Source organism: Eptesicus fuscus, chromosome 13 (genome assembly GCF_027574615.1).
Source record: "Eptesicus fuscus isolate TK198812 chromosome 13, DD_ASM_mEF_20220401, whole genome shotgun sequence".
NCBI classification, from domain to species: domain Eukaryota; kingdom Metazoa; phylum Chordata; class Mammalia; order Chiroptera; family Vespertilionidae; genus Eptesicus; species Eptesicus fuscus.
The window spans coordinates 31613442-31636678 of record NC_072485.1 but is presented as its reverse complement, the minus strand read 5'-3'; the positions used below and the strand labels follow the sequence as shown (position 1 = coordinate 31636678).

Genomic DNA, 23237 nt, shown 5'->3' with positions numbered 1-23237 from the left:
TGAATTTGGATCAACTATATACTGAAAATATCATCATAGGTTGTTAATACCACCATTCAAAATATGAATACAACCCATACTTCCTATGATATAGAAAAACCTATCAGCTTCTGGTTATCTCAGACAATAAGAGTAGTGCTTGAAACTCGGGATATTTGATCGACTGATATTCGAAAGATCTGAGTTCAAATCCCCAAGTTTGGCTGCCAACAACTGATACCAGGCAAGAAACTTCCCAGACTTCATGTTCTCTGGACAAGAAGTTTTGCCCATCTTGAAAGACATGGGGAATAATGCAACTCTGTGGTTAAGAATATGGGCTCATTTCCTGGTTGTCTGGGTTCAAATCCTGGCTTTAGAACATGCTAATTGTGTGTCTTTGAGCACTTTATTGACCTTTCTGTGCCTCACCTATAAAAATGTGAATACTATTTATCCCATGGGATTATTGTGAAGATTAGCTGAATTAGATAGAACATGTGACTGGCCCAGCATAAAGGACTCAATAAGTTATCATTTTTGAAAAGAACGTTCTTTTTGGTTCTAAAATTGAATGTAACATTGCATGTTGCAGCTCCTCTTCCCCCATCTTTCTCCCCCCTAAAACCTAAATAAAGCCACAAAGGTGATGTGATACATTCCCCAGGTGGGAGATTAACTAAGAACCTTGAGTCATTCAGCACAAACCACTTCACTTCAAATGAGAAGTAACGTGCCTTGACTGATGTTCCCCAAACATAGAGAATCAGTCTCTTGTAAAAACTGCATGGTGTGTTTTAAGAGAGGGGAGGTGTGGGAAAAATGGGGGGTTGGGGGACTTTTCATAAGATGATCTAAGATTTATGTATTAAAAAGGAAATAAAAGCCTAAAATTCCCTCTAAGTCAGTATACTGACAATTTTCACTTGTTAACATGTCCTCCTCCATAATGTTTTTTCTATCTAGTGGCAGAGACAGACTTACACATTTCCTCACTCTATAAAACTAGAATGGGAGGGCAAGTCCATTTTGAAGTCCATGGGAGTGGAAGAGTAAGAATAATCATTAATGAAGAAGTTAGCAAAAGTTGCTTAGCATCCTTTCTGGAACTATGCAGAATACTAAAATGAATGGGAGGGAGGGAGGAAAGAGAGAGGTAAAAAGGAAGGCGGGAGGGAAGAAGAAAGGAAAGGAGGAAGGGAGGGAGGGAGAGAGGGAGGGAGAAAATGTTGTGTTTTACAATGGACCAGATACATGCATTTTTTAATTGGATCAAAAACATTCAAGGATAGTTCAAACCATTTTTAATGTATGAGAACATCAACAATTTGGGAGATGCAGTTACTTGCTCAAGGTCACCCAAACAACAAGATATTGAGTCAAATTTGAACTCCAGTCTATAGTCTTTCACTGCCATACTGTTGCTCCTGTGTGTGCCAATAAGAGGATTTATAGAATGGATGGAGAAAAGGGGTCCATAAAGGTGACAAAGAACTTATTCAAGGAGCTTAAAAAACATAGGAAAATAAGTCTTAGGCCAAAATGGTGTTTAGAGAAGGAGAAAGAAAAATATTTTTCTTATTCTCTCAAACTTTTCCAAGTACCACTCTCCCCTAATTCCCCCAAACAATGTCCTCTCCCACAGCACATCAAGGTTTACCCAGAAATAGAGAATCACCAAAGGTCCTCCTGGTAAATGAGAGTTTGATGCTGCTATGGGGGGTCAACACCATGGATACTAACTTCCCAAATGGACAGTGTTCATTTCATTGTCCCTGGCTGCAAACTCTTATAAAAGTCAGAAGCCCTTCTCATAGTAGAACTTTTCTCCCACAGTCAATATTGAGGAACTATGGAGTGAAAGGTATGGAAAGCAAACCAATTCTGTTTATAAATCAGAGTGACCTAAAGTAACAAATTGGTGTGGAAGGGAAGAATAGTATTTGATAAGTTTTCTTTTCTCTTCTTATTGTATCAAGGTTGCTAAGTGAACAGTTAGCATTCACCCCTCTCTGGATTAGACCACAGAATATGAAGACAAGCACAGTGATCCTCCAAAAACAACTCATTCTTTCCCTGCACCCTCTACTTCCTCCCTCTTTTCTTATTATATTGCCAATTTTAATAGCCCCTCCTAGGTCCTTCACCAGAACAGATGATGTTGGCCCTGCAGAGGCTGTGTATTTGTTAGAATTTACATGCTTAGGATAAAAAAGAACACATAAGTGGTTACATATTTCTCTCTAATAATGATATCCTGACCCTGGGCACTAGAAAATCACTCCTCATCGAGTATCACCGCATGCAGCAATCATGGCATCATTGTATATTAGTCTACCATGCACTAGGTGGCTTAAACAACAGAAATGCATTTTCTCACAAATATGGAGGATGGGCAGCCCAAGGTAAAGGTTTTGGCAGGGTTTGATTTCTGGCAAGAGCTCGCTGCCTGGCTTGCAGATGGTCACCTTCTTGTGTGTCCTCACATGGCAGAGAGAAAGAGAGATCTCTCTTCCCTTATAAGGCCCCTGATCTTATCAGGTTAGAACCTCACTACTATGCTCTCATTTAACCTCAATTACCTCCTAAGTGCCCTTTTTCACATCTCCACATACACTTGGGGGCTAGGGCTTCAATATATGAATCCGTGGAGTGGGGGTGGGGTGGGGGTGAGGCAAAATTTAGTCCACAGTAGATGGGATGGGGATTCTCTAACTAGAATTTTCAGATTAAGAAGTTACAAGAAATAAACACTCATGAACAAACATAAACCTGTAATATTTTGGCATATAGGACAAAACAGCTGGAAAATGTCATAGTTTGAAGTATTATTATTATTGCTGGTTGACAAGAACTCTGGTATTCTGATGACAATTGTTTCACTTCTTTGTTAGTGTCAAGGAGAGTGGGAAAGAATGAAAACTGGAGCTTCCAACTGCACTGCTAGAAAATGCCTCATATTCCCTCTTTCTTCAAAGAAAAGGGGCGGTAAAGAAAGAAAAGCCTTGAATGTCTCTTATCTTGCTCCACTTTGAAAATAGGTGGATTCTCCATTATATTCTTCTTACTAATGCTTAAAGACATGCCAGGCATTTTGTATATATTCATTTGACATAAATGTTCTTGGGTTTTCTTAGTGCTAAGCATTGTGCTAGGTGCCAGAATCACAAGGATGAATGAGATCAAATCTTTCCCTTTAAGGACTCTGCAGTCTTATAATGAAATGAAATTAGAATCAAATACGGTTAGAATGGAAGTATTCTGACTGCAGATGAAAAACTCAGGCCCAGAGAGATTAAGAGATTTAGCCCAGGTGGCAGGTTTGTTGGAATAGCGCCAGTGAACACATAGGTCTGCTGACCCCTGCTCCAGTCTCTATTCCTACAGAGCTCAGAGTCCTCCATCCAAATCAATCATTCACTAGTATTTATTTAAGGCCTACTATGTGCTGAGTGAATGGGACAGAATTTATATTGGCTTAACAATTTAATCGACGATTTAACAATTTATTTAATGAAATAAGACTACCTCTGAGGAAATTACTAGCAATTACCAGGTCTTATCTAAAGTGAGATGGTTTCTCTATTAATCCCATATATATGATACGTATACAAATGAAATTTAGTACATTATTGGATTATCAAATTTATCTTTACAAGGATCATCATGGTTGAGCTAATTTTGCTGGAGGGACGAGTTTCCCCTTCCATCTTCATCAGTCAATATAATACCATAGACTACCAGGGAGAGGAAGACTGTTCTAAAGTGTACTGAAGACAAAAACAAACAAACAACTAAAGTTTTATAAACTGGACTGAAAGTAAACTACCTGGACATCTGATCTCTGGAGGATCCCCAATGAGAAATCAAGTCTTATTGACAGCCACGCAATTACTCAACAGAGAGGAGGACAGGTAGATAAGAAGATTGCTGTTGTGTTGGTCTATCTGTTCTCCAAATCACTGGCTAACCCAACCCATGGAAAGGTTAAGAGCATGTGGTCTGAGCGGTTAGGGTGATAGTCTGGATTTGGCCAGAACTATCTCTGAATGCTGGTTCTACTACTTGTGACCTTGGGCAAATTCCGTAACATCTTATACCTCAGCATTTTCATCTATAGGATGAGGGCTAATAATAGGTTAACTTGGAAGTTTGTAATGAGGATTAAATGAGATGATGCATGGAATGTATATGTCATAGTGCCATAGTACTTAAGTACTTCTCAATAAATAGGCATTACTATTACTGATAACAATTCTATAGTGATTTTGTGACCTGCTATCTTCCTCTCCAGCCTACTCTCTTCCCCACCTCCTCCTTCATTTCAGCCATTTCTCTGATCCCGTCTTTCCCTTTCTCTCTCGCCCTGTTGTGCTAACAGGTGTGCCTTGTTCTCTGCCAGGGTGGACAGCAGGGTGGGAACCTCAGAACAGGTGCTACTTACTGTCCATTTTGCTATGTGATTCACCTGCCAAGTGACAGGGAAGAACTGCAGGGCTGCATTCAGTGTGGACAAACACCTGTCCTCTGTATCACCACAGCTAAGCAGACAGGCACTGAGTCATGCTGCTGCTCACCACCAACGTGCTCTCAAAACTCGGAAGGCTGTGAGATAGGGACCTGAGAGAACAATCTAGCCATCCCTCTCTCCAGGTCAGGTTAATCTTCAATCTTCCACGAGGCAGGAATAGACAAAGGAAGATGCTATTATTCACTGAGGAGTGAAGAGTCTTTAACATCAGGATGTTTCTTTTTATCCCTAAGCTAAATTTCAGATTTTGCATTTAAATTCACTTTTTATTAAAGTTATCTTTCATAGAGAAAAGTAAACTTGATATCTAACTCATTATAAACATATATGTCACATATACAGTATACTAATATACAATATATAGTATTAAATAATACAGAGTACTCTGTATGTTTGTTTTTACTGGTTAAGAGCTTGAACTCTGGTCAGACATGGTGTCTTATCCCAGCTACCTACTATTGATGTGTTTGTGCTCTAAAAACTGATCATAATAGTCTCACTAGAACCTTGTATTAGGACAGTTCTTGTCTCATGGAAAGAACTCAATGAAAGTTAACTATCGTTGTTGTGGTTCAGACACATAATGTATAGTGAGAGGCCAGTTGGCTTCTTGAGCTTTCTCTTCTGCAATCTAAATGGCTCCTGATTATTACTTTTAATCTGTGTTTTTTTTTTCTATAACCTTCAATTTCATTTTCCATCTATTCATTTGCCTTCCTATGTCTAGAATAGGACATATAATGCCAGTTGAGTCTGATCAGCACAGGATAAATGCATGATATATTTTAGGATTATCCTCTATATTTTTCTATGCCAACTAATAATATGAGTTGAAAAGAAATAAAAATGATTTGATAGTAAGTGTGTAACTTTTAAACACTTTATTTATATTAACTCATTTTATCATTAAAATAAATCCATTCATTCTCTCAGCTATGCCATACTTTATTGATTCTAAAAATATACTTTTTTTCACATTTTAACATCTCTATAATCAAGATGTGTCTTGCAAATGATATGTTATAGTTCTATTGACAATCTTTTTTTTTTCTTAGTAATACATGAACTAATGGTGCAGCTTATAAACTGATGAAAACCTAGAATCAATGAAATAGAATATAAGAGACAACCTTGTTGCAGGCAGTCTTTTAGGCCTAATAATTTAGTGAACAAGATTGAACAGTCCTTTTAGAGAATCCATTCTAATTAGGAATACAGAGAAACAAAACATGATTTCAACATTTGTACAACTGTTATGGGAGCCAATGGAGACTGATCCTTTGCTTGTAGAGGACAGGGAAGGTTTCCTAGTGATGGTGATGTTACCTAAATTGGACTACAATTAGCCTGAAGCTTGACTGTCATACAATCAAACAGGATAAGCAAAATCCTAGAAGCTGAAAAAAGCATGGGACATTTGGGAATCTGAAAGTGATTCAGAATGGATTTAGAGTATCCATGGGAGAAGGACAAGGTATGAGGGCAGAGAGGAAAGCAGAGGCCATATCCTGATGGGTCCTGCAGACCATGTTGAACTGCACCCTGAGGACTTTGGAGTGCTACTGAAGCACAGGTGTTACGTCCATTTGACAAATGAGAAAAACTAAGACCTAGAGCAGTGGTCAGCAAACTCATTAGTCAACAGAGCCAAATATCAACAGTACAACGATTGAAATTTCTTTTGAGAGCCAAATTTTTTAAACTTAAACTTCTTCTAACGCCACTTCTTCAAAATAGACTCGCCCAGGCCATGGTATTTTGTGGAAAGAGCCACACTCAAGGGGCCAAAGAGCCGCATGTGGCTCGCGAGCCGCAGTTTGCTGACCATGGCATTTGACAAATGAGAAAAACTAAGACCTAGAGTAGCCAAATGACTGGCTTTAGGCTAGAGAGCAAACAACAAGAATAATTTAATTCCCTCTCTCTGAGACTTACCTTAAGCCAGATGTTTATGTTATATCAGGATTACCCAGGACATTATTCTCTCACTGGCTATACTGCCAGCAAATGCATTACTAAATTGTCCTTTCTTTAGTTTATATTAAATTAATATGTTTGGTTTAGATGAGAGGAGGGTAGAACCAATGTGTTGGTTCTTAAAAAATTATTTAAGGTGCATGTGGCCTAGTATCTAGATATTTGGGTTCAGTTAAATCACTGATAAGTTATCAATCACTGCCAAGGTCATCCACAGTTTGTCATTAGGTGATGGATCTGCCAGTCTTTTCTAAATAAATCATGCATTCACTTTCATGGTGCATGCTTAACCAATTAAATAAATAAATAAACAAACAAACAAATAAATAAAACAAAAACAAATGAAAGAAGCAATGCTTATGGGTGGGGGGGTGAAGGTTCACAACATCTTTATACTCTTGCATTTTATTATGCCACTAAAAATTCATTTCAATGTATCTTAAGGCTTTTTAGAGTCATACAATTCTTTGACTAAATTAAGCAATTTTAGTTGAAATGTGACATAAAAGCATAATAGGAAGACACTAACTTTTGAATTAATTACACAGGGTCAAATGAAAAAAAGAAAAATATTTGAATGAAGATATTCTATTCCAGCCAGACAGTCTTGACTCATATTATCACATTTAAAGTAATTTTGTTCACAGGATTTGTTGGTTGGCACAAACTGTATTTTTTAATGAAAGAATAACAAAGAGCCTTTTGCTTTTCTTTTTTAGAAAGAAGACAACATGAATCACCTAATATCTTTGACTCACTCAAAACGGGAGCGCATCTACAATTGACAAGCATGGAGGTCCTTTTTGATCAGAGACATCTTTAGTTTCCAGAGGACAAGCAATGAGTACAAATGCCAATGCTTAGGTCATGATGATATGACAATTACCAGCTATTTAAAAGAAATAATAGGTGCCAAGATGATAGCTTGCTACACTAATCCAACTGAAGGGGACAAAGAGTGTAAATTCTTTAATAAAAGGACAGACAGCAGTCTACTCAATATAGTGTAGACATGGCCTTATCTGAAATAAAGGGGTTAAGTCAGTAACTTTGATTCTGTAAACCTCATGACTTTGGAATTTTAATTTCAAAAGAAGGGGGACAAGATAAGAAGGAATGGTGGCCTTGTTAACACAAGACTGGTGAATGATAAGGGGCTAGAAGAGAATGACAGAGACTGAAGTAGTCGTTTCAGAATGGTAAACTCAGGCTCAAATCCCAGCACTGATGCTGCTAATTCTGTGACCTTGGACTAGCTACTCTTCTCTCTGGGACATCAGAAAAACAATTTCTACGTCATAGAATTGCCATGAAGATTAAATGAAACTCTATGCTTACAGCAAGTGAGACATAATGTGTGTGAGTAGGGACTACTGTTGATATTATTATTTTTGTGATTATTATTACATCCCATGCTTCTATTTAATTCTATTGTCATTAGATGAAGTAAACAGTAGACCAGGCAACCATGAATAAGGCACACTGCATTTTTAGAGATGGCATTTAGGCTTATATACTCCCAATTAGCTTTTCAATTAACCCCAGCCTTGAGGAATATACTTCCCAGACCATATCTGAATGCTAAAATAGGACCGATGGGCTCTTATGGGTGCAAGTTGTTTTATTAGAGTAGGAGGAACTAAACTATGCTACCTATTGCAAAAAGAAGCTGCAATTTACAGAAGGTACTAAAACAAAATCACAATCATTCTCTGTGATACAGATTTATACCCCCAAAAGCTCAAATGTGCTCTGACTCTATCAATAGCTCTTTCCCACTACTCGTTTTCTAAATATAACAATATAATAATCTTATTTTATTCATCTTCCTTCATCTTACAATAAAGCATAACAGCATATAGTCAGCAGCCCTGTACACCCCACTCGTGTTTGCAATTATATCACCTCTGATGTTATAGTAACACTGTATATACATATTTTACTGTCATTTGTTAACTGTCTTCTCAGTTAAAGTACATTACTGAACTCATTATACAAACAGTAATCACAATAGTTGGCTTAAATAAGTCATGTGATAAAACTAGGTGCACAGAATAAATCAACTATTTCCATTCATCAAGCCTGAACCAAGGGCCTTCATTGTTTAAGGTAGTACACTTTTCAATTTATTCCAGGAACTCTGTGAATATAAATTCCATGAGAAACAAACAAACAAACAAACAAACAAACCCTGGAATGCTCTTTCCTTGTTATTTAGCATCACCTAGTATTCAAAATTAACTCCTCCTAGCTCCCCTGGCAAGGACAAGGGCATTAGAAATGATCATTTTTAATTTGGTCTTTATCACTCAGCAAAACTTCAGTTCTCTCATGTTGATTTCCATACTCCCTGAGATAAATAAAGAATTTAAAACCCTTCACCCCCCATTTGGCATCTTCTTGCCTGTTCTAAGCATTCGCCATCACAGAAATGACAAGGAGGTATCAGAAGTCCCCAAATTAGCTTCTTCCCACACTTAATAGAAGCTGTGTCACTTCATCAGATCAACATCCTTTCAGGAGCTATACACTGACTTTCATAGAGCTGCCCTTCTCCACATTCAGGCTGAGCCTGAATTAAGTGTCACTGGGACATTCAACTTTTCTTTGCATACTAATTTGGCATAGGCATTATTTCCCAGGGGCTCCCAGAGCCATTTGTGGTCCCTGACAGTCCTCTCATCCATACAACCTATAATTTTCCTAAGAAGAGGCACTTTTTCAAAACATTTGCTCAAAGAAAAAAAACACACAAAAAAGAACTACTTACAAGTCTTTTCTCTTAAAAATTACTTGAGAAGCAAAAAATCAGAACAAAACAAAACAACAAAAAAACCCTCAAGCCCAACTGTTCAATATAAAAGGTGCTAGTACATGACAATTAGGTTTGCAGGCTTTTACCTGTGATATATATATATAGAACAGAAAAGACATCAATTCCACTCCATGCTTGCCTCCCCCTCCCCCACCAAAATGCCATGAAGTAACGAGTTGGTCATCATTCTACATTCTTCAGATCTGGACATTCTAAAAGGCTACAACCCTAAAGTCAGAACTCCAGTGATGTTCTCTCTTTCCCCACTACACACAATTGTATCCTGGTTTATCACTGGATTCTTGCTCATGTTAGCAACATTCCTACTCTGAAGAAACAAATAGCAAGTTAAAGTGAAGAAAGCCTGGCAGTTAAGAGGGAGGGCTGTGCCACAGGCCAGAAAGGCCATCTCTGGATCCATCTCACCAGTAGATTTAAGACAGAAAGGACACTGGACCAAAGGTTGCACCCTCAGAGTAATAGGAAAAAATCTCCATTTCCCAAAATGTTGTCACCTTTGGAAATCTCCCCAACACTTCTCAAATTGGATACAGATCACCTAAACAAGACAGTTTGGCCAACGCTCCAAAACCATAGGGCAAATCAGAGATACCAGCTTATAATGCATCTTAGGACTTACAGGCCATTTACATTTTCCAGAGAATGATAACTAATGAGGTAAATCTACATAGAGGTTTTCCTGAAACAGCCAGTCCTGCTGAATAAAAGAAATACAAAGCCATCCTCCCTAAATGACTATCCGATTAGAAATACAATTCCGGCTCATGGTACACACTTTTTAAATGATGGCTCTTGTTGATTTGAAAAAAACTACCAGGTACCCATGTGGGATCTGGTCATTGTTATTCGGAGTCCCAAACCTGTGGTCCTAGGACACAAACTGGGACACAAGTACCGGAGAAACACTCGGGGATTTATCATGCCCCCTTCGGAATCAAGGACTCTAGTCATAAAAATAATGCAGTGTAGCAACAAGTTTACTAGAGAGCTCCCCGAGGAAGCAAAAATTTCAGCTGCTCAGGGGCTTTCTCCCGATGTCATTTTAAAGGAAAATTAAGTCTCTGTGGAGATCCTCTCTCCATTGATGCTACCACCAAATATTTTGAATAGCCAAGATCCGACTTAGCCCCCAATGTTCCCCTCCTAAGTAGCTAGGCTCCAGGAGTCACCCCGTTCTCTAAGTGGCAGGGACTACATTCCCAGTGAGAGGCAAGCTCTCCTGCCAAGCTAATAGCGACTGCGTCTGTGCTCAGACTAGCCGTCCAGAGCAGGCAGTTTGCAAATCAGAAAGATAGTCTCCATCCCCCGCTCCATACCTTTTCAGATTTCGCCTTCCTGGCATTGTGCACGAACCTGCGACCCAGCTTCTTGGCATACCAGATAGAGGCGAACATCGCGAGGCCGGTGGAAGAAATTCACAATGAAGCTGCTGCACAAACAATTTCCCACCTCGGCTCAGAGACAGAGCGCGGAATCGGGCTGAGCTGTCACTCGCAGGCTGTTGCTTTCTCAGTTCCTCTCATGCTGGTTAGCTGAGGGAGGGGGTGGGAGGAGGGAGGGGTGGGGGAGAGGCAGTCCTGTTTGGCCAGTCTGCAGGTATATTTACATCCTTGCCAGCAGGAGGTCCGGGCCAGGCAGGCGCTGCCTTCCCCGCCGGCTCTCACAACCAGTCAGCTAGGTATCTGTCTGCAGTTCTTGGGCACCGTCACCACCCAAACTCCATGTGTGTCTGGAGGAAGGAAAGCCGCAGTCCACCCATCCGGAGGCGGCTCACCTCCAGCCCTAGGCTCCGGGAGTTACACGCCTCCACGCCTCGCTTGGCTTCCCTCAGTCTTGACTGTTCCTGCTGGCGGCAGGAGCCCAGTAAAGACAGACCCACGGACAGCCTCCCAGGTAAATCAGCCAATACAGGAGCTGCCAGGCACAAGGGAGAGACAGGGCCACCAGGAACCTGGCCCCGCGGGCACAAACAGGTGTCCCTAGAGCCTGTACCCTGCTCTGATCCTCAGAGAATATCATCTGGCTGTTAGGGGGCTGGGAAGAGGGGCGTCCTTCCTTTACCCCCTCCTCAACTCCATGTGGTTCAAGGAAAGTTACCTCTGCTCATGAGCCAGGCTTATTTATACCGGACACTTTATCTTTTGGAGACTGGGCCAGGACAAAGCACAACGTGAGCCTGAATAAAGGTCCTTAAGTTTTCAAACTCTTTGGTTCTGCCTCTAAACCTATTGGGTGCTCTTCTGTGAACACAGGTTTTCAGCCTGGGGGACTAGGGAATGGGGAGGAGCTTAAATCTACCTTTACACTATAACAGAGCAATCTACTCCTTTTTTTTAAACCCTCCAGTCTTGTTGCAGTGATAGTCAGTGTTAGGTGGAGGACCGTGATGTCACTTTCGGGAAGGTAAATTTAAGCTTTCTGGTAGCTCCTAAACCATGCTCCTTTGAAGAATCTTCACGTTTGATTCTACACTAAGTGCTTTCAATGTCAATGATTTTATTAGGGTTTAGACTTTGAGGCATTTGAAAGGTAAAGTCAGCCCAGCCGGTGTGGCTCAGTGGTTGAGCATAGACCTATGAATCAGGAGGTCATGGTTCAATTCCTGGTCAGGGCACATACCCAGGTTGCAGGCTTGATCCCCAGTGGTGGAAGCGAGGGGGTGGGGGTGGTGGTGGGGGGATGCAGGAGGCAGCCCATCAATGATTCTCTCGATTCTCTCTCATCATTGATGTTTCTATTTCTCTCTCCCTCTCCCTTGCTCTCTGAAATCAATTTTTTAAAATTCCTTAACAAAAACCAAGGTAAACGTTTTAAGAGACATGCGTTTTGTCCAATGAAAGAACATTTAAGCCTTTACACACAAACTAGAGAAGAAAAGTAACTGGAAAATCTTCCTTCCAGTGACATGCAAACGAGACTCAATCCAGTAATTGTTTTCCAGCTGATGGAACAGAAGTGCCCAAAGAATGCCCAGAATGTTTGGAATAGCCTTCCCTTCTCTCACTATACATCCTGTGAGGTTTACCCTACAAGAGGCTGAGTCTTCAGTCAACGGAATGCTGTCTGACAAGGTGTGTTAGATATCCTTGCTGGCAATTGGATAGTAGGCAGTATGGGATACAATGGTAGTCAGAACACATGTCCCTGTTAATCACCAAGGTAACGCGGGTGCCTAGAACACTGCTTCGCACAATGCATTCAATGTATGTTTGCTGAATGAAAGAATGATCTGGGTTCTAACTCTGGCCCTGCTCCTAACTTGATTGCTTGTTCTGAGTTTGATTTGGCTCATCTGTAAATTCTGAGAACTGGGCAGATGATTTTTAAGGCCTCCCTGCCTTATGAGTCGATAATTCTGATTATGCCTCTTCATGTGAATCTTGAACAGAATTGTCTGGTGCTCACTAGGGGTGTACACTCTGGGAAAGTGACTCAGTGTTCTGAAAAGCCATCAGTGGCACCCTGGGGACAGCAAGCCTAGCTGCCACCTATGGTTTGGTTTGGCCATCAACTGTTTCTGCTTCTCTGTGCTTTCACTCCTATGAACTCCACTCTTCTTTCATTTTCTTTTGACACTCTTAGACAACCCCTGTGCAAAATTTTCCACATCACACCCTATACTCTATGGAGGAAAAAGGACATAGGAATCCAACAAATAAATAAATGATCACTCCTGCTTAGTTTTCAAAGAGCCACTCAGCAGGAACACAGCTTACCCTAATATTGCCATGATGCTAGAAGTATTCATTATTTCTGCATAAAGTTTGTCTAAGCCATGTTGTAGTTGAAAGACTATTCAGTTAAGAATAAAGTAGATAAAAAGGAGAAGGGGAGCAAGGCTTCCTACATTAATGAGTAAAAATAAATTCTTTTTTAAAAACATTTTAAGATGGACTCAGACAATAAAGAGGTGAGAAAAAATGCTGAGCTCTTAAACCACTGATATTAAAGGGAGAAAAATCAAAGAATGTTAATTTAATCTGATGGGGCTGCCAGATCATAAAGTAATTTTTGCACCTTCTTCATAAGTTAAGATTTCCTAGGTCACTAAAACTGGGGCTTGGAGAGATCTTTGATGTTTGATTGTTTTGTTGGTTGATTTTACTTTTATATTGAAACTTTAACGACCTTCTTCACACATCTGACCCGGAGCCTTTATAAACTTTTATGGGATGGAGTTCTGAAGAAAATAAATTGGCCTCCCAGCTAAGATTAACTTAAAAATAGCAATAATAGCCTAGCCAGTATGGCTCAGTGGTTGAGTGTCAACCTATGAACCAGGAGGTCATGGTTGGATTCCCCAGTCAGGGTACATGTTTGGGTTGCTGGCTCCCTCCAGGAGGGAGCATGCAGGAGGCCAATCAATGATTCTCTCTGATCTTAATGTTTCTATGTCTCTCTCCCTCTCCTTCCCTCTCTGAAATCAATAAAAATATATTTTAACAAATAACAATAACCACTGTTCCTAAAATAGGCAGGTGAAGGTAGGAAAGGAAGAGAGAAGTAGGACATTTGTAGTCAAGGTCCACATACTAGTATATGTTCTGCAGATGCTTAGCACAATGTAGGTATTCAAAATATATTTGTTGAATGCATCTATGACAAAGGAAAATCCACAAACTTTACAGACTAGAAGGCCCAATAGAAGCATATCCACAAATTTTCAAAAGACTTTCAAAAGTCTTTTGAAAGATGGGCACCATTTAATGAAATGGCACCGTTGCTGTAGTTATACAACCCTTTTCCCTGGGTTTCTGCACAGATGCGCCTGCTACAAAGGGGTGGCAGCTGCCTATCATAAATCCTAATGATCTCTAACCATTGCTCTCCTGATCGAGACAAACAACTTTGGCAGTTACGCCGTAAGGAAAACCAGTTTTTCAGAGGCTTTCCATCTGTATATCATCACTACCTGGACAGACCGTTTCCTTTGTAATTTCATTTCTAATACCTCTCATATGACAGAAGCCTAACAGTACAGCTGAGTCTGAGATGCAACATTAATCCTTTTAAGCAGCTTTGGGTTCATGCCTCAGCAGACACACTGTGAGTCTCCTCGGAATTCTCAAGGTAAATGCAATGTTTAAATCAAGCTATTAAGTATTAAACAACTACACTTTCTGCCTAGCACATGAACAATTTTCTTTTGAAAATCATCTAGGTATATCATCGATAATTATATAAACAGACTAAACATTAAACCTGAGAAGCTGCTAGCTTGAAAAGCTTTCTAGGTTAGGTGTTTAATATACACCAAAGAAAATGCATGCTTGAGACATAAACAAGCTAATGTACAAAACTAATAAATATTCAAATATTTGTCTGATTTGTTTGCATATCTGATAGCCCCTTGACTAATATCTGATATTAGTCCATTATTAAACAGCAGGTGTAGGACATACACTACAGTACATAGAATTTATTACTAAAACTTATAAAAATAATATCTAACTTCAATTCACAGAAAAACCAAGATATTGATGTTAGTTACCCCTGTAGAAAGTAGTGGAAAGGGAAGATTAAAAAAAACAACAGTGCCAGGCTAATGTTGCTCAATAGTTGATGATCAACCCTTGAGCCAATAGGTCACCAGATCCATTCCCGGTCAGGGCACATGCCTGGGTTTCAGGCTTGATCCCCAGTAGGGGACATGCTGGAGGCAACCTATTGATGTTCTCTCACAGATGTTTCTATCTCTCTATCTCTCTCCCTCCCTCTCTCTATAAAATCAATTTAAAAAGCCAGAGTTAAATAAACAATTACATTTTGCTCTATACATTGTGTTATTTGTCTTTTACAATGAGAATATATTCATATTTTTACCAGTATGGTTAAAAAGATAAGCAATACTTCTCCACAAAAATGTACTGATTGTTTATTCAACATCAAACTCTGGGGACCACCAATTGAATAACATATAATCCCTCCTCTCAAGAAGTCCTATATAGTTGGGGGCACATTGTATTAAGAAATAAATTTTAATGCAGAATGGCACTATAACAGATAGGTGAAAATTATGTGGGAGCTCAGGGAAAATATACTTTTTTGTTTCTATATTCTATAAGACCAATAATAAATGTTATCTATAAAAAGTGCAATAATTAGTGTGTGTCTATAAAAAGCAAAGGAATAGCTAAATCTCTCTGCCTGTTTTATCTACATGGACAATAGAAAAACGGTCACTATAACTTTATGTGTATGCATCAAAACCAATGTGTACAAATTGATCCATTTGCAGATAGATATATTCCTGACCCACAGATTATTCAACATCAACTTCATAATATGTTCAAAGTCCCTCTACCCCACCCTGCCTCAAATTCATCTCACAACTGGTTATGGACAAGTGTGACAAAAATGTGTGAGTCATTGCAAATATAACCCCAATGACTAATTATAATGGGTTAAACCTACCTTTTTTTCTGCTCTCAAAATCAAAACTAATTGTTGTTTGAGTATCTCACATATCCTTTCTTCTAAATGTTGAATCATGATATACTTAGGCACCCAGAGACGTGACAACTTTATATAGCACTCACCACCATATACCTGCCATCCAGATTTAATAAATGTTAACATTTTGGTATATTTGATCCAGATTAGTTTTAAAGAAATAAACCCTTCATAATATGTTCAAAGTCCCTCCACCCCACCCTGCCTCAAATTCATCTCACAATAATGGTCAATAAACGTTCTTGTACCTCTCTAAGCATATACAACTTTAGAGTAGTTACTTCAAAATGTAATTGGTGAATCACAGAATGTGTCCATCTTAAACTTTCACAACAAATCTCTCTCCAATTAACATCATTACTAGTTTATAGCAGTCCTACATTCTAGATGACACAGTATAATCAGACATTAAATTTTTCCAAACATAACACATAATGTTTAGCTCCTTGGAGTTTTGATGTGCAGTTTTCTTGATTACTGGTGAGATTTAGAAACTTTTCAAATGTTTACAGGCATTTTAACTTCCCTCTGTTCATAACTTCTGACCATTTAAACATTAGGTTTGAAATGTCCTTCAATAGACGATTGGATAAAGATGATGTGGTATAATAATACAATGGAATACTATTCAGCCATAAGAAAAGATGAAATCTTGCCCTTTGCTACAACATGAATGGACCTTGAGAATATTATGCGAGGCGAAATACATCAGTCAGAAAAATCTAAGAACCATATGATTTTACTCAGATGTGGAATGTAAAACTGAAACTCTTAGACATAGTCAACAGTATGATGGTTACCAGAAGGAAAGGAGGTGGTGATACTAAAGGTTAAAGGGGGCCAAATATATGATGAAAGATGATTTGACTTTGGGTGGTGGGCACAGAATACAATATACAGATCATGTATCATAGAAATGAACACTTGAAACCTATATAATTTTATTAACCAATATCACCCCAATAAATTAATCCTATCTAATAAAAGAGTAATTGACCATCACTCCAACACACAAGATGGCTGCCCCTATGTGGTCAAAGATGGCTGCCCCCATGTGGACACAAGATGGCCAGAAGGGGAGGGCAGTTGGGAGGAACCAGGTCTGCAAGGGAGGGCAGTTGTGGGCAATCAGGCCAGCAGGGAAGGGCAGTTGGGAGGGACCAGTCCTGCAAGGGAGGGCAGTTGGGGGGGATCAAGCCTGCAGAGGAGGGCAGTTACGGGTGACCAGCCGGCAGAGGAGGGAAGTTGGGGGCAACCGGGCCTGCAGGGAAGGGCAGTTGGTGGGGGGGACCCAGGCCTGCAGGGGAGAGTAGTTGGGGGGGACCAGGCCTGCAGGGGAAGGCAGTTGGGGGCAATCAAGCCTGCAGGGGAGGGAAGGTAGGGGTGACCAGGCCGGCAGAGGAGGAAAGTTGGGGGCAACCGGGCCTACAGGGAAGGGCAGTTGGGGGGACCAGGGCCTGCAGGGGAGGGCAGTTGGGGGGGACCAGGCCTGCAGGGGAGGGCAATTAGGGGTGACCAGGCCTGCAGGGAAGGGCAGTTAGGGGCAATCAGGCTGGCAGGGGAGCAGTTAGACATCAATCAGGCTGGCAGGGGAGTGGTTAGGGGGTGATCAAGCTGGCAGGCAGAAGTGGTTAGGGGCAATCAGGAAGGCAGGCAGGCGAGCAATTGGGAGCCAGCAGTCCTGGATTGTGAGAGGGATGTCCGACTGCCCGTTTAGGCCCGATCCTACTGGTATCGGGCCTAAACGGGCAGTCGGACATCCCTCGAGGGGTCCCAGATTAGAGAGGGTGCAGGCAGGGCTGAGGGACACACACCCCCATGCACGAATTTTGTGCACCAGGCCTCTAGTTAATAATAAAATAAATAAAAAATGAAGATTAGGTTATATTTTTTATTGCTTTTTAAAAACATTTTATGTAGTTTAGACACTAATTCTGTATTTATTACATATACTGAAAATATCTGTTCCCAACTTCTGACTTGTCTTTTAAAGTCACTGTATGTTATACAGTCCTCATAACAATTTAAATATACTGAAATTTATCAACATTTTCCTGTATGCTTGTACATTTTATATCTTGAGAATTTTTCCCTATTCCAAGTTTATAAGTATCTTGTATTTTCTCCTAAACAATTTAATTTTTTTTACAAATTTTCAATTAAATAAATGATTTGAGATAGGAATCTATTTTCGCCCATATGTATGGCAGTTATCTTCCTTCCTTCCTTCCTTTTTTTCATTGATATATAAAAATTTTATTCCTGTTCTTTCTGACTTGTAATGCTTCTTAGTCATATGTCTAGATTATATGAGTATGCATGTAATTATTCTGAGCTATTTTGTTATTGTTCTATATTTATTTACCTGTGCCAATATTAAATTATCTTGATTAGTATGCTTTATGATAAATATTGATATCTGAAGGACTAATAAGTCTTTTCATTTGATCTAGTTTTTCAAATTAATTTTTATAAAGTTGTACATACTGCCCAGTAATCCATTATTATTTTATAGAATTTAGTACTATGTATTGTAGTGTATATCCCACACCTGCTATTATATGTTGTAGTAGTTCCATTCCTCACCAAATCAGTCATTATTATTATCACCATCATTGTTTTTTCCAATTAAAGGTTACTCAAAATAATTCCACCTGCTAACAATTTATTTTCTCATCATTATTTTTAGCAGTCTAACCCTCCTAAATGTCCGTCTTATTGAAGTACCTATTTCAATAGTTATTTCTGCAAAAATCTGTTATGGTTAAATATACTCAGTCATTTTAATTTATTATTTTTTTATTTCTGTCTTTTATCATGGTGTGTTATTCTATTAAAATTTTTATTCCTTATATTTTTCCTGAACTGTCTACATTCACCTTAGAGTTTGAAGGATAGCAGAGGTAAACAGAGATTTCTAGATTGATAATATGTTCCCTCAGTATTTTGAAGATATCTCATACTGTCTTCTGGAATCTATTTTTATGACAAGATGTCCGCTGTCATTCAAATTGCTACATTGTAAGGAATGTCTCTTTCTAGGTTTGTTTTAAGTTGTGTGTGTTTTTTTAAATATTTAAATATTTTTAACTGCTGTTTCAATACAATTTTTTTTTCTAAAATTCTGCTTGGAACTCATCATTCTTTAATCTGATGAGTTATAAAATAAAAACTCAGTCATTATCTTTTCTAATATTCTTCTTTCTCATTCTCTCTGTTGTCTCCTAAAATCCTCTTATATTTTTCTTGGATCATTTCATTCTACCCATCCTACTGCTTCATACAGCTTCTATTCTTCTTCAGTGTTGTGCTGTTTTCATAGTTATATTTTCAGATTCAATTATTATTTTTATTTTAAGTTTTAATCTCATTTAACTGTCTACAAAGTATTCATTTTTAATATATTACTATACTTTTTTAATTTCTAGAGGATATATATATATATATATATATATATATATATATATACTCACCCTGTCTTTTATCATGGTGTGTTATTCTATTAAGATTTTTATTCCTTCCTCTAGTATACTTTTTAATGACTACATTTGTCTGAAACTATCATTATCTAATTATTTTGGAAGTCAAATCCTGCTGATTCCACTCCTGGTGGATAGTTTCTATATGTCATTGTACACTTTTATTCTAAGATCTTCTTTAGCAAGAGTTACTTCCTATGGGAGTCCCAGGGACCTTTAGTTATGCAACCATTGGTACAGACTAATTTTGAACATATGCTAGTTGCCCAGAGATTTCACTAGTCCAGAAGACATTTCATGTTTAATATTAGGTTTAGTGTTAATCTTCCCATACAAAAGGGTTAAATTTACTTTTTATTTTCCTTTTTGACTCACAATAGAAACATGTTTCCTTGTTTTCCTGGTATAATAAATAAAGTTTTTTAGAAGACCTCTCATTAAATGAGAACTCTTTTAACTTTTCAGTTGTATGCAGGGATTTCAGTTTCATTTCTCTTCCTTGGGTGAATCTAAGGTCAACTGTCTTGCATCAGAATCTCAATTCTCAAATTCAAGGGCCCTTATGGAGTCCTATATACCCCGGGAAACCATAGTAAGCTCAGGAACTCGCTGCACTGGCCATCATTTTATACAAACTCAAGTCAGGGTGGCATTAACCCAGAAACAAACTGGAGAATTTCATTGGCCTGCACATGAGGTTTCAGTGTTTGATAAACATGTTTGACAATAGTACCTGTAAGATTTATTACAAAATGTTTCATGCAAGACAACAATATGGTGAAGGCTGGGGATTGGATGCAGGGTCGAGAGGGGCATAGGGGGAAAATTGGGAATATCTGTAATAGTGTCAATAATAAAAAAAGAGATTTCAGGAAGTCACCTAAATCAAATATTATTCAAAAGTCACTATGATATCATAATCAATTACCTAAAGTTAGCAATAACATAGACCACCTCCACATTTGAGACCTTGGACAAGTAATGCCAAGTGTATAAAATGAGGTGATAATGGAAACCACTGTGTTGATTATAAATACATGTACATTACGTAGACCTGAACCTGGCATACATTATGGGTGTAATAAAAATGTTGATTTTGGCCCTAACTGGTTTGGCTCAGTGGATAGAGCGTCGACCTTCAGACTGAAGGGTCCCAGGTAGATCCCCGTCAAGGGCATGTACCTTGGTTGCTGGCACATCCCCAGTAGGGGGTTTGCAAGAGGCAGCTGATAGATGTCTGATCAATGTTTCTAACTCTCTATCCCTCTCCCTTCCTCTCTGTAAAAAAATCAATAAAATATATATTTTTAAAAATGTTGTTTTTGTATATGGTATAAGTTGGTGGTCTAGTTCCTTTCTCTTTCGTTCTCCCTTTCTCTTTCTTTCTCTCTCTCTCCCTTCCTTCCTTTCTTTTTTCCTTTACTTTCCTTTTCTCCATTCTTCCTCACTTCTTTCTCCCTTCTTTCTCCCTTCCTTCCTTTCTTTCTTTGTGTATGTACCTGTCCAATTTCCCCAGCACCATTTATTGAAGAGACTGTCTTTACTCTAGTGTATGCTCCTGCCTCCTTTGTCAAATATTAATTGAGAATAATAGCCTGGGTCAATTTCTGGGTTCTCTGTTATGGTTCACTATGCATGTTCTTGTGCCAGTAACAGGCTGTTTTGATTACAATGGCTTTATAGTATAACTTGGTATCCGGTATTGTGATTCCTCCAACTTTGTTCTTCTTTCTCAAGATTGCTGCGGCTATTCAGAGTCTTTTTTGGTTCCATATAAATTTTTGGAGTGTTTGTTCTAGATCTGTAAAATATTCCATTGGTATTTTGATAGGGATTGCATTGAATCTATATATTGCTTTGAGTAGTAAGGATATTTTAATGATGTTAATTATTCCAATCCATGAACATAGTATATACTTCCATTTGTTTATATTTTCCTCTATCTCTTTTTTCAGTGTCCTGTAGTTTTCTGAGTACAGGTCTTTTACCTCCTTGGTTAAGCTTATTCCCAGGTATCTTATTTTTTGTTGTTGCAATGATAAATGGGATTGTTGTGGTTGTTTTTTTTTTAAGTTTCTATAAAAATGTCTTCAATTTTTGGATATTAATTTTGTATGCTGCTACTTTGCCAAATTTATTTATTAAATCTAGTAGATTTTGTTGGAGTCTTTAGGATAAAAAAGCTGTGGTACATTTATACAATGGAATACTATGCAGCTATAAAAAAGAAGGATCTATTACCCTTTGAGACAATATGGAGGGACCTGGAGATTATTATGCTAAGCAAAATATGCCAATCAGAGAAAGACAAATATCATGTAATCTCACTTATATGTAGAATCTGATGAACAAAATAAATGGACAAATAAAATAGAACCATTGGCATGGAAGCATGGAACAGACTGATGAATCTCAGAGGGAAAGGGGGTGGAGGGGTGGGAAGAGATTAACCAAAGAACTTATATGCATATATGCATTGCCCATGGACACAGACAATAGGGTGGAGAAGGCCTGGGGTAGGGCAGGAACGAGGTGGAGGGGATCAATGGGGAGAAAAAGGAGACATTTGTAAAACTTTCAACAGTAAAGATAAAAAATGTTTTTATTTTTATTCATCCTCTTATCTTCAGAGAAGACAAAAAGCACAACAGCCAAGACAATATATATATATATATATATATATATATATATATATATATACTATTATGAAGAAGCAGAGCATGCTTTTTAAAACTCTATGTTTGTATTTAACCACCTTCACTGTCCGGATGTCTACCTTCTCTTTCAAGTCTTTTCCTCTTATTGATTCCACAAGTGAAGACAAGCTATAAATATCTTTCATAATTTAAAGATTTTTAGTTTCAAAAGCGTCTCTTTTCTGAGGCAGATTAATATTTTCTTAAGCTTCCTGAATACTTTTAATTTTTTTTTTTTTGAGAGTCTTCTCAGAGCCTCTTTTCATTGTAAAATCTTTCATAATAAGGACAACTCAAATAGATCCTAAACTTCTAGTACTTCTGGATCCACATGCTGTGATTTGCCCCCATGCTTGCATAAAGTTTGCTCTAACCGAGGATATAGATTAATAAGGCAATGTCTACCAAAAGGAATTTACAACTGAGTGGAAATAGGTAAGAAGCAAAGTGGAAGAACATCAAGCTAGAAGCCAACAAAATATGGGTATCTACTGAAATATGCAATATCTGTCACTTGGGAGTAAAAAAACAAAACAAAACATGAAGTACATATAGTTTTCCTAAAATAGTTACACAATGATAGTAGATGGGTAGTTGAATCATTTTGTAACAGATGGTTCAATTCTATATCTTCAAATATACCTGCCTTGCCAAAGCATGCCACAAATACAGGCATTTAAACATCACTCATCTAAACTGAACCCTCTAGCATGGGAACTTTCTAATCCTATCTAATAATCCTATTTAATAAAGAGGGAATATGCTAACTGACCATCACTCCGTCACAAAGATGGCTGCACCCACAGCTGAGGCCAAGTTCCCATAACGAGCCTTAATGACCAATCAGCAGGGACCTGAGGCTATGACCTCTCCCACCCCTGTGGGGCTTGACAGGGTACCTCAGGCTGTGCCCCCCACCCGGCAGGGCTTGACAGGGGACCTCAGGCCGCACCCCCCAACCTGGCATCAGGCTGAGGGACCTCAGGCCGCACCCCCAGCCCCAGAGCCAGGCCAGGGGACCTGAGGCCATGCCCCCCGCCCCGCGGGGCTTGACGGGGGACTTCAAGGTGCACTTCCTGTTCCGGTGCTGATCTGGGGGACTTCAGGCTGCTCCCCCCGCCCCAGCGCCAGGCTGGGGGACCTCAGGCTGTGCCCCCCAGGGGCTTGACAAGGAACTTCAGGCTGTGCCCCCCCACCCCGGCACCAGGCTGGGGGACCTCAGACCGCACCCTCCGCCTGGCGGGGCTTGACAGGGGACCTCAGGCCGTGCCCCCACCCAGCGGGGC

At 39.1% G+C, this 23237-nt stretch overlaps 1 protein-coding gene across 2 annotated transcripts in view; it reads right to left on the bottom strand.

The window, feature by feature from the left end:
- DLG2 (discs large MAGUK scaffold protein 2) overlaps nt 1–23237 on the bottom strand; it is a 1173098-nt gene that overhangs the window by 855792 nt on the left and 294069 nt on the right. Inside the window, exon 1 of one of the 2 annotated variants that reach the window (XM_054725750.1) lies at nt 10640–10717. The exons of the other annotated variant lie outside the window; for it this stretch is intronic. Coding sequence (XP_054581725.1) covers nt 10640–10717 — 78 coding nt within the window. Of the gene's footprint in view, nt 1–10639; nt 10718–23237 lie in introns of those variants that run through there. 2 annotated transcript variants of the gene reach the window in all.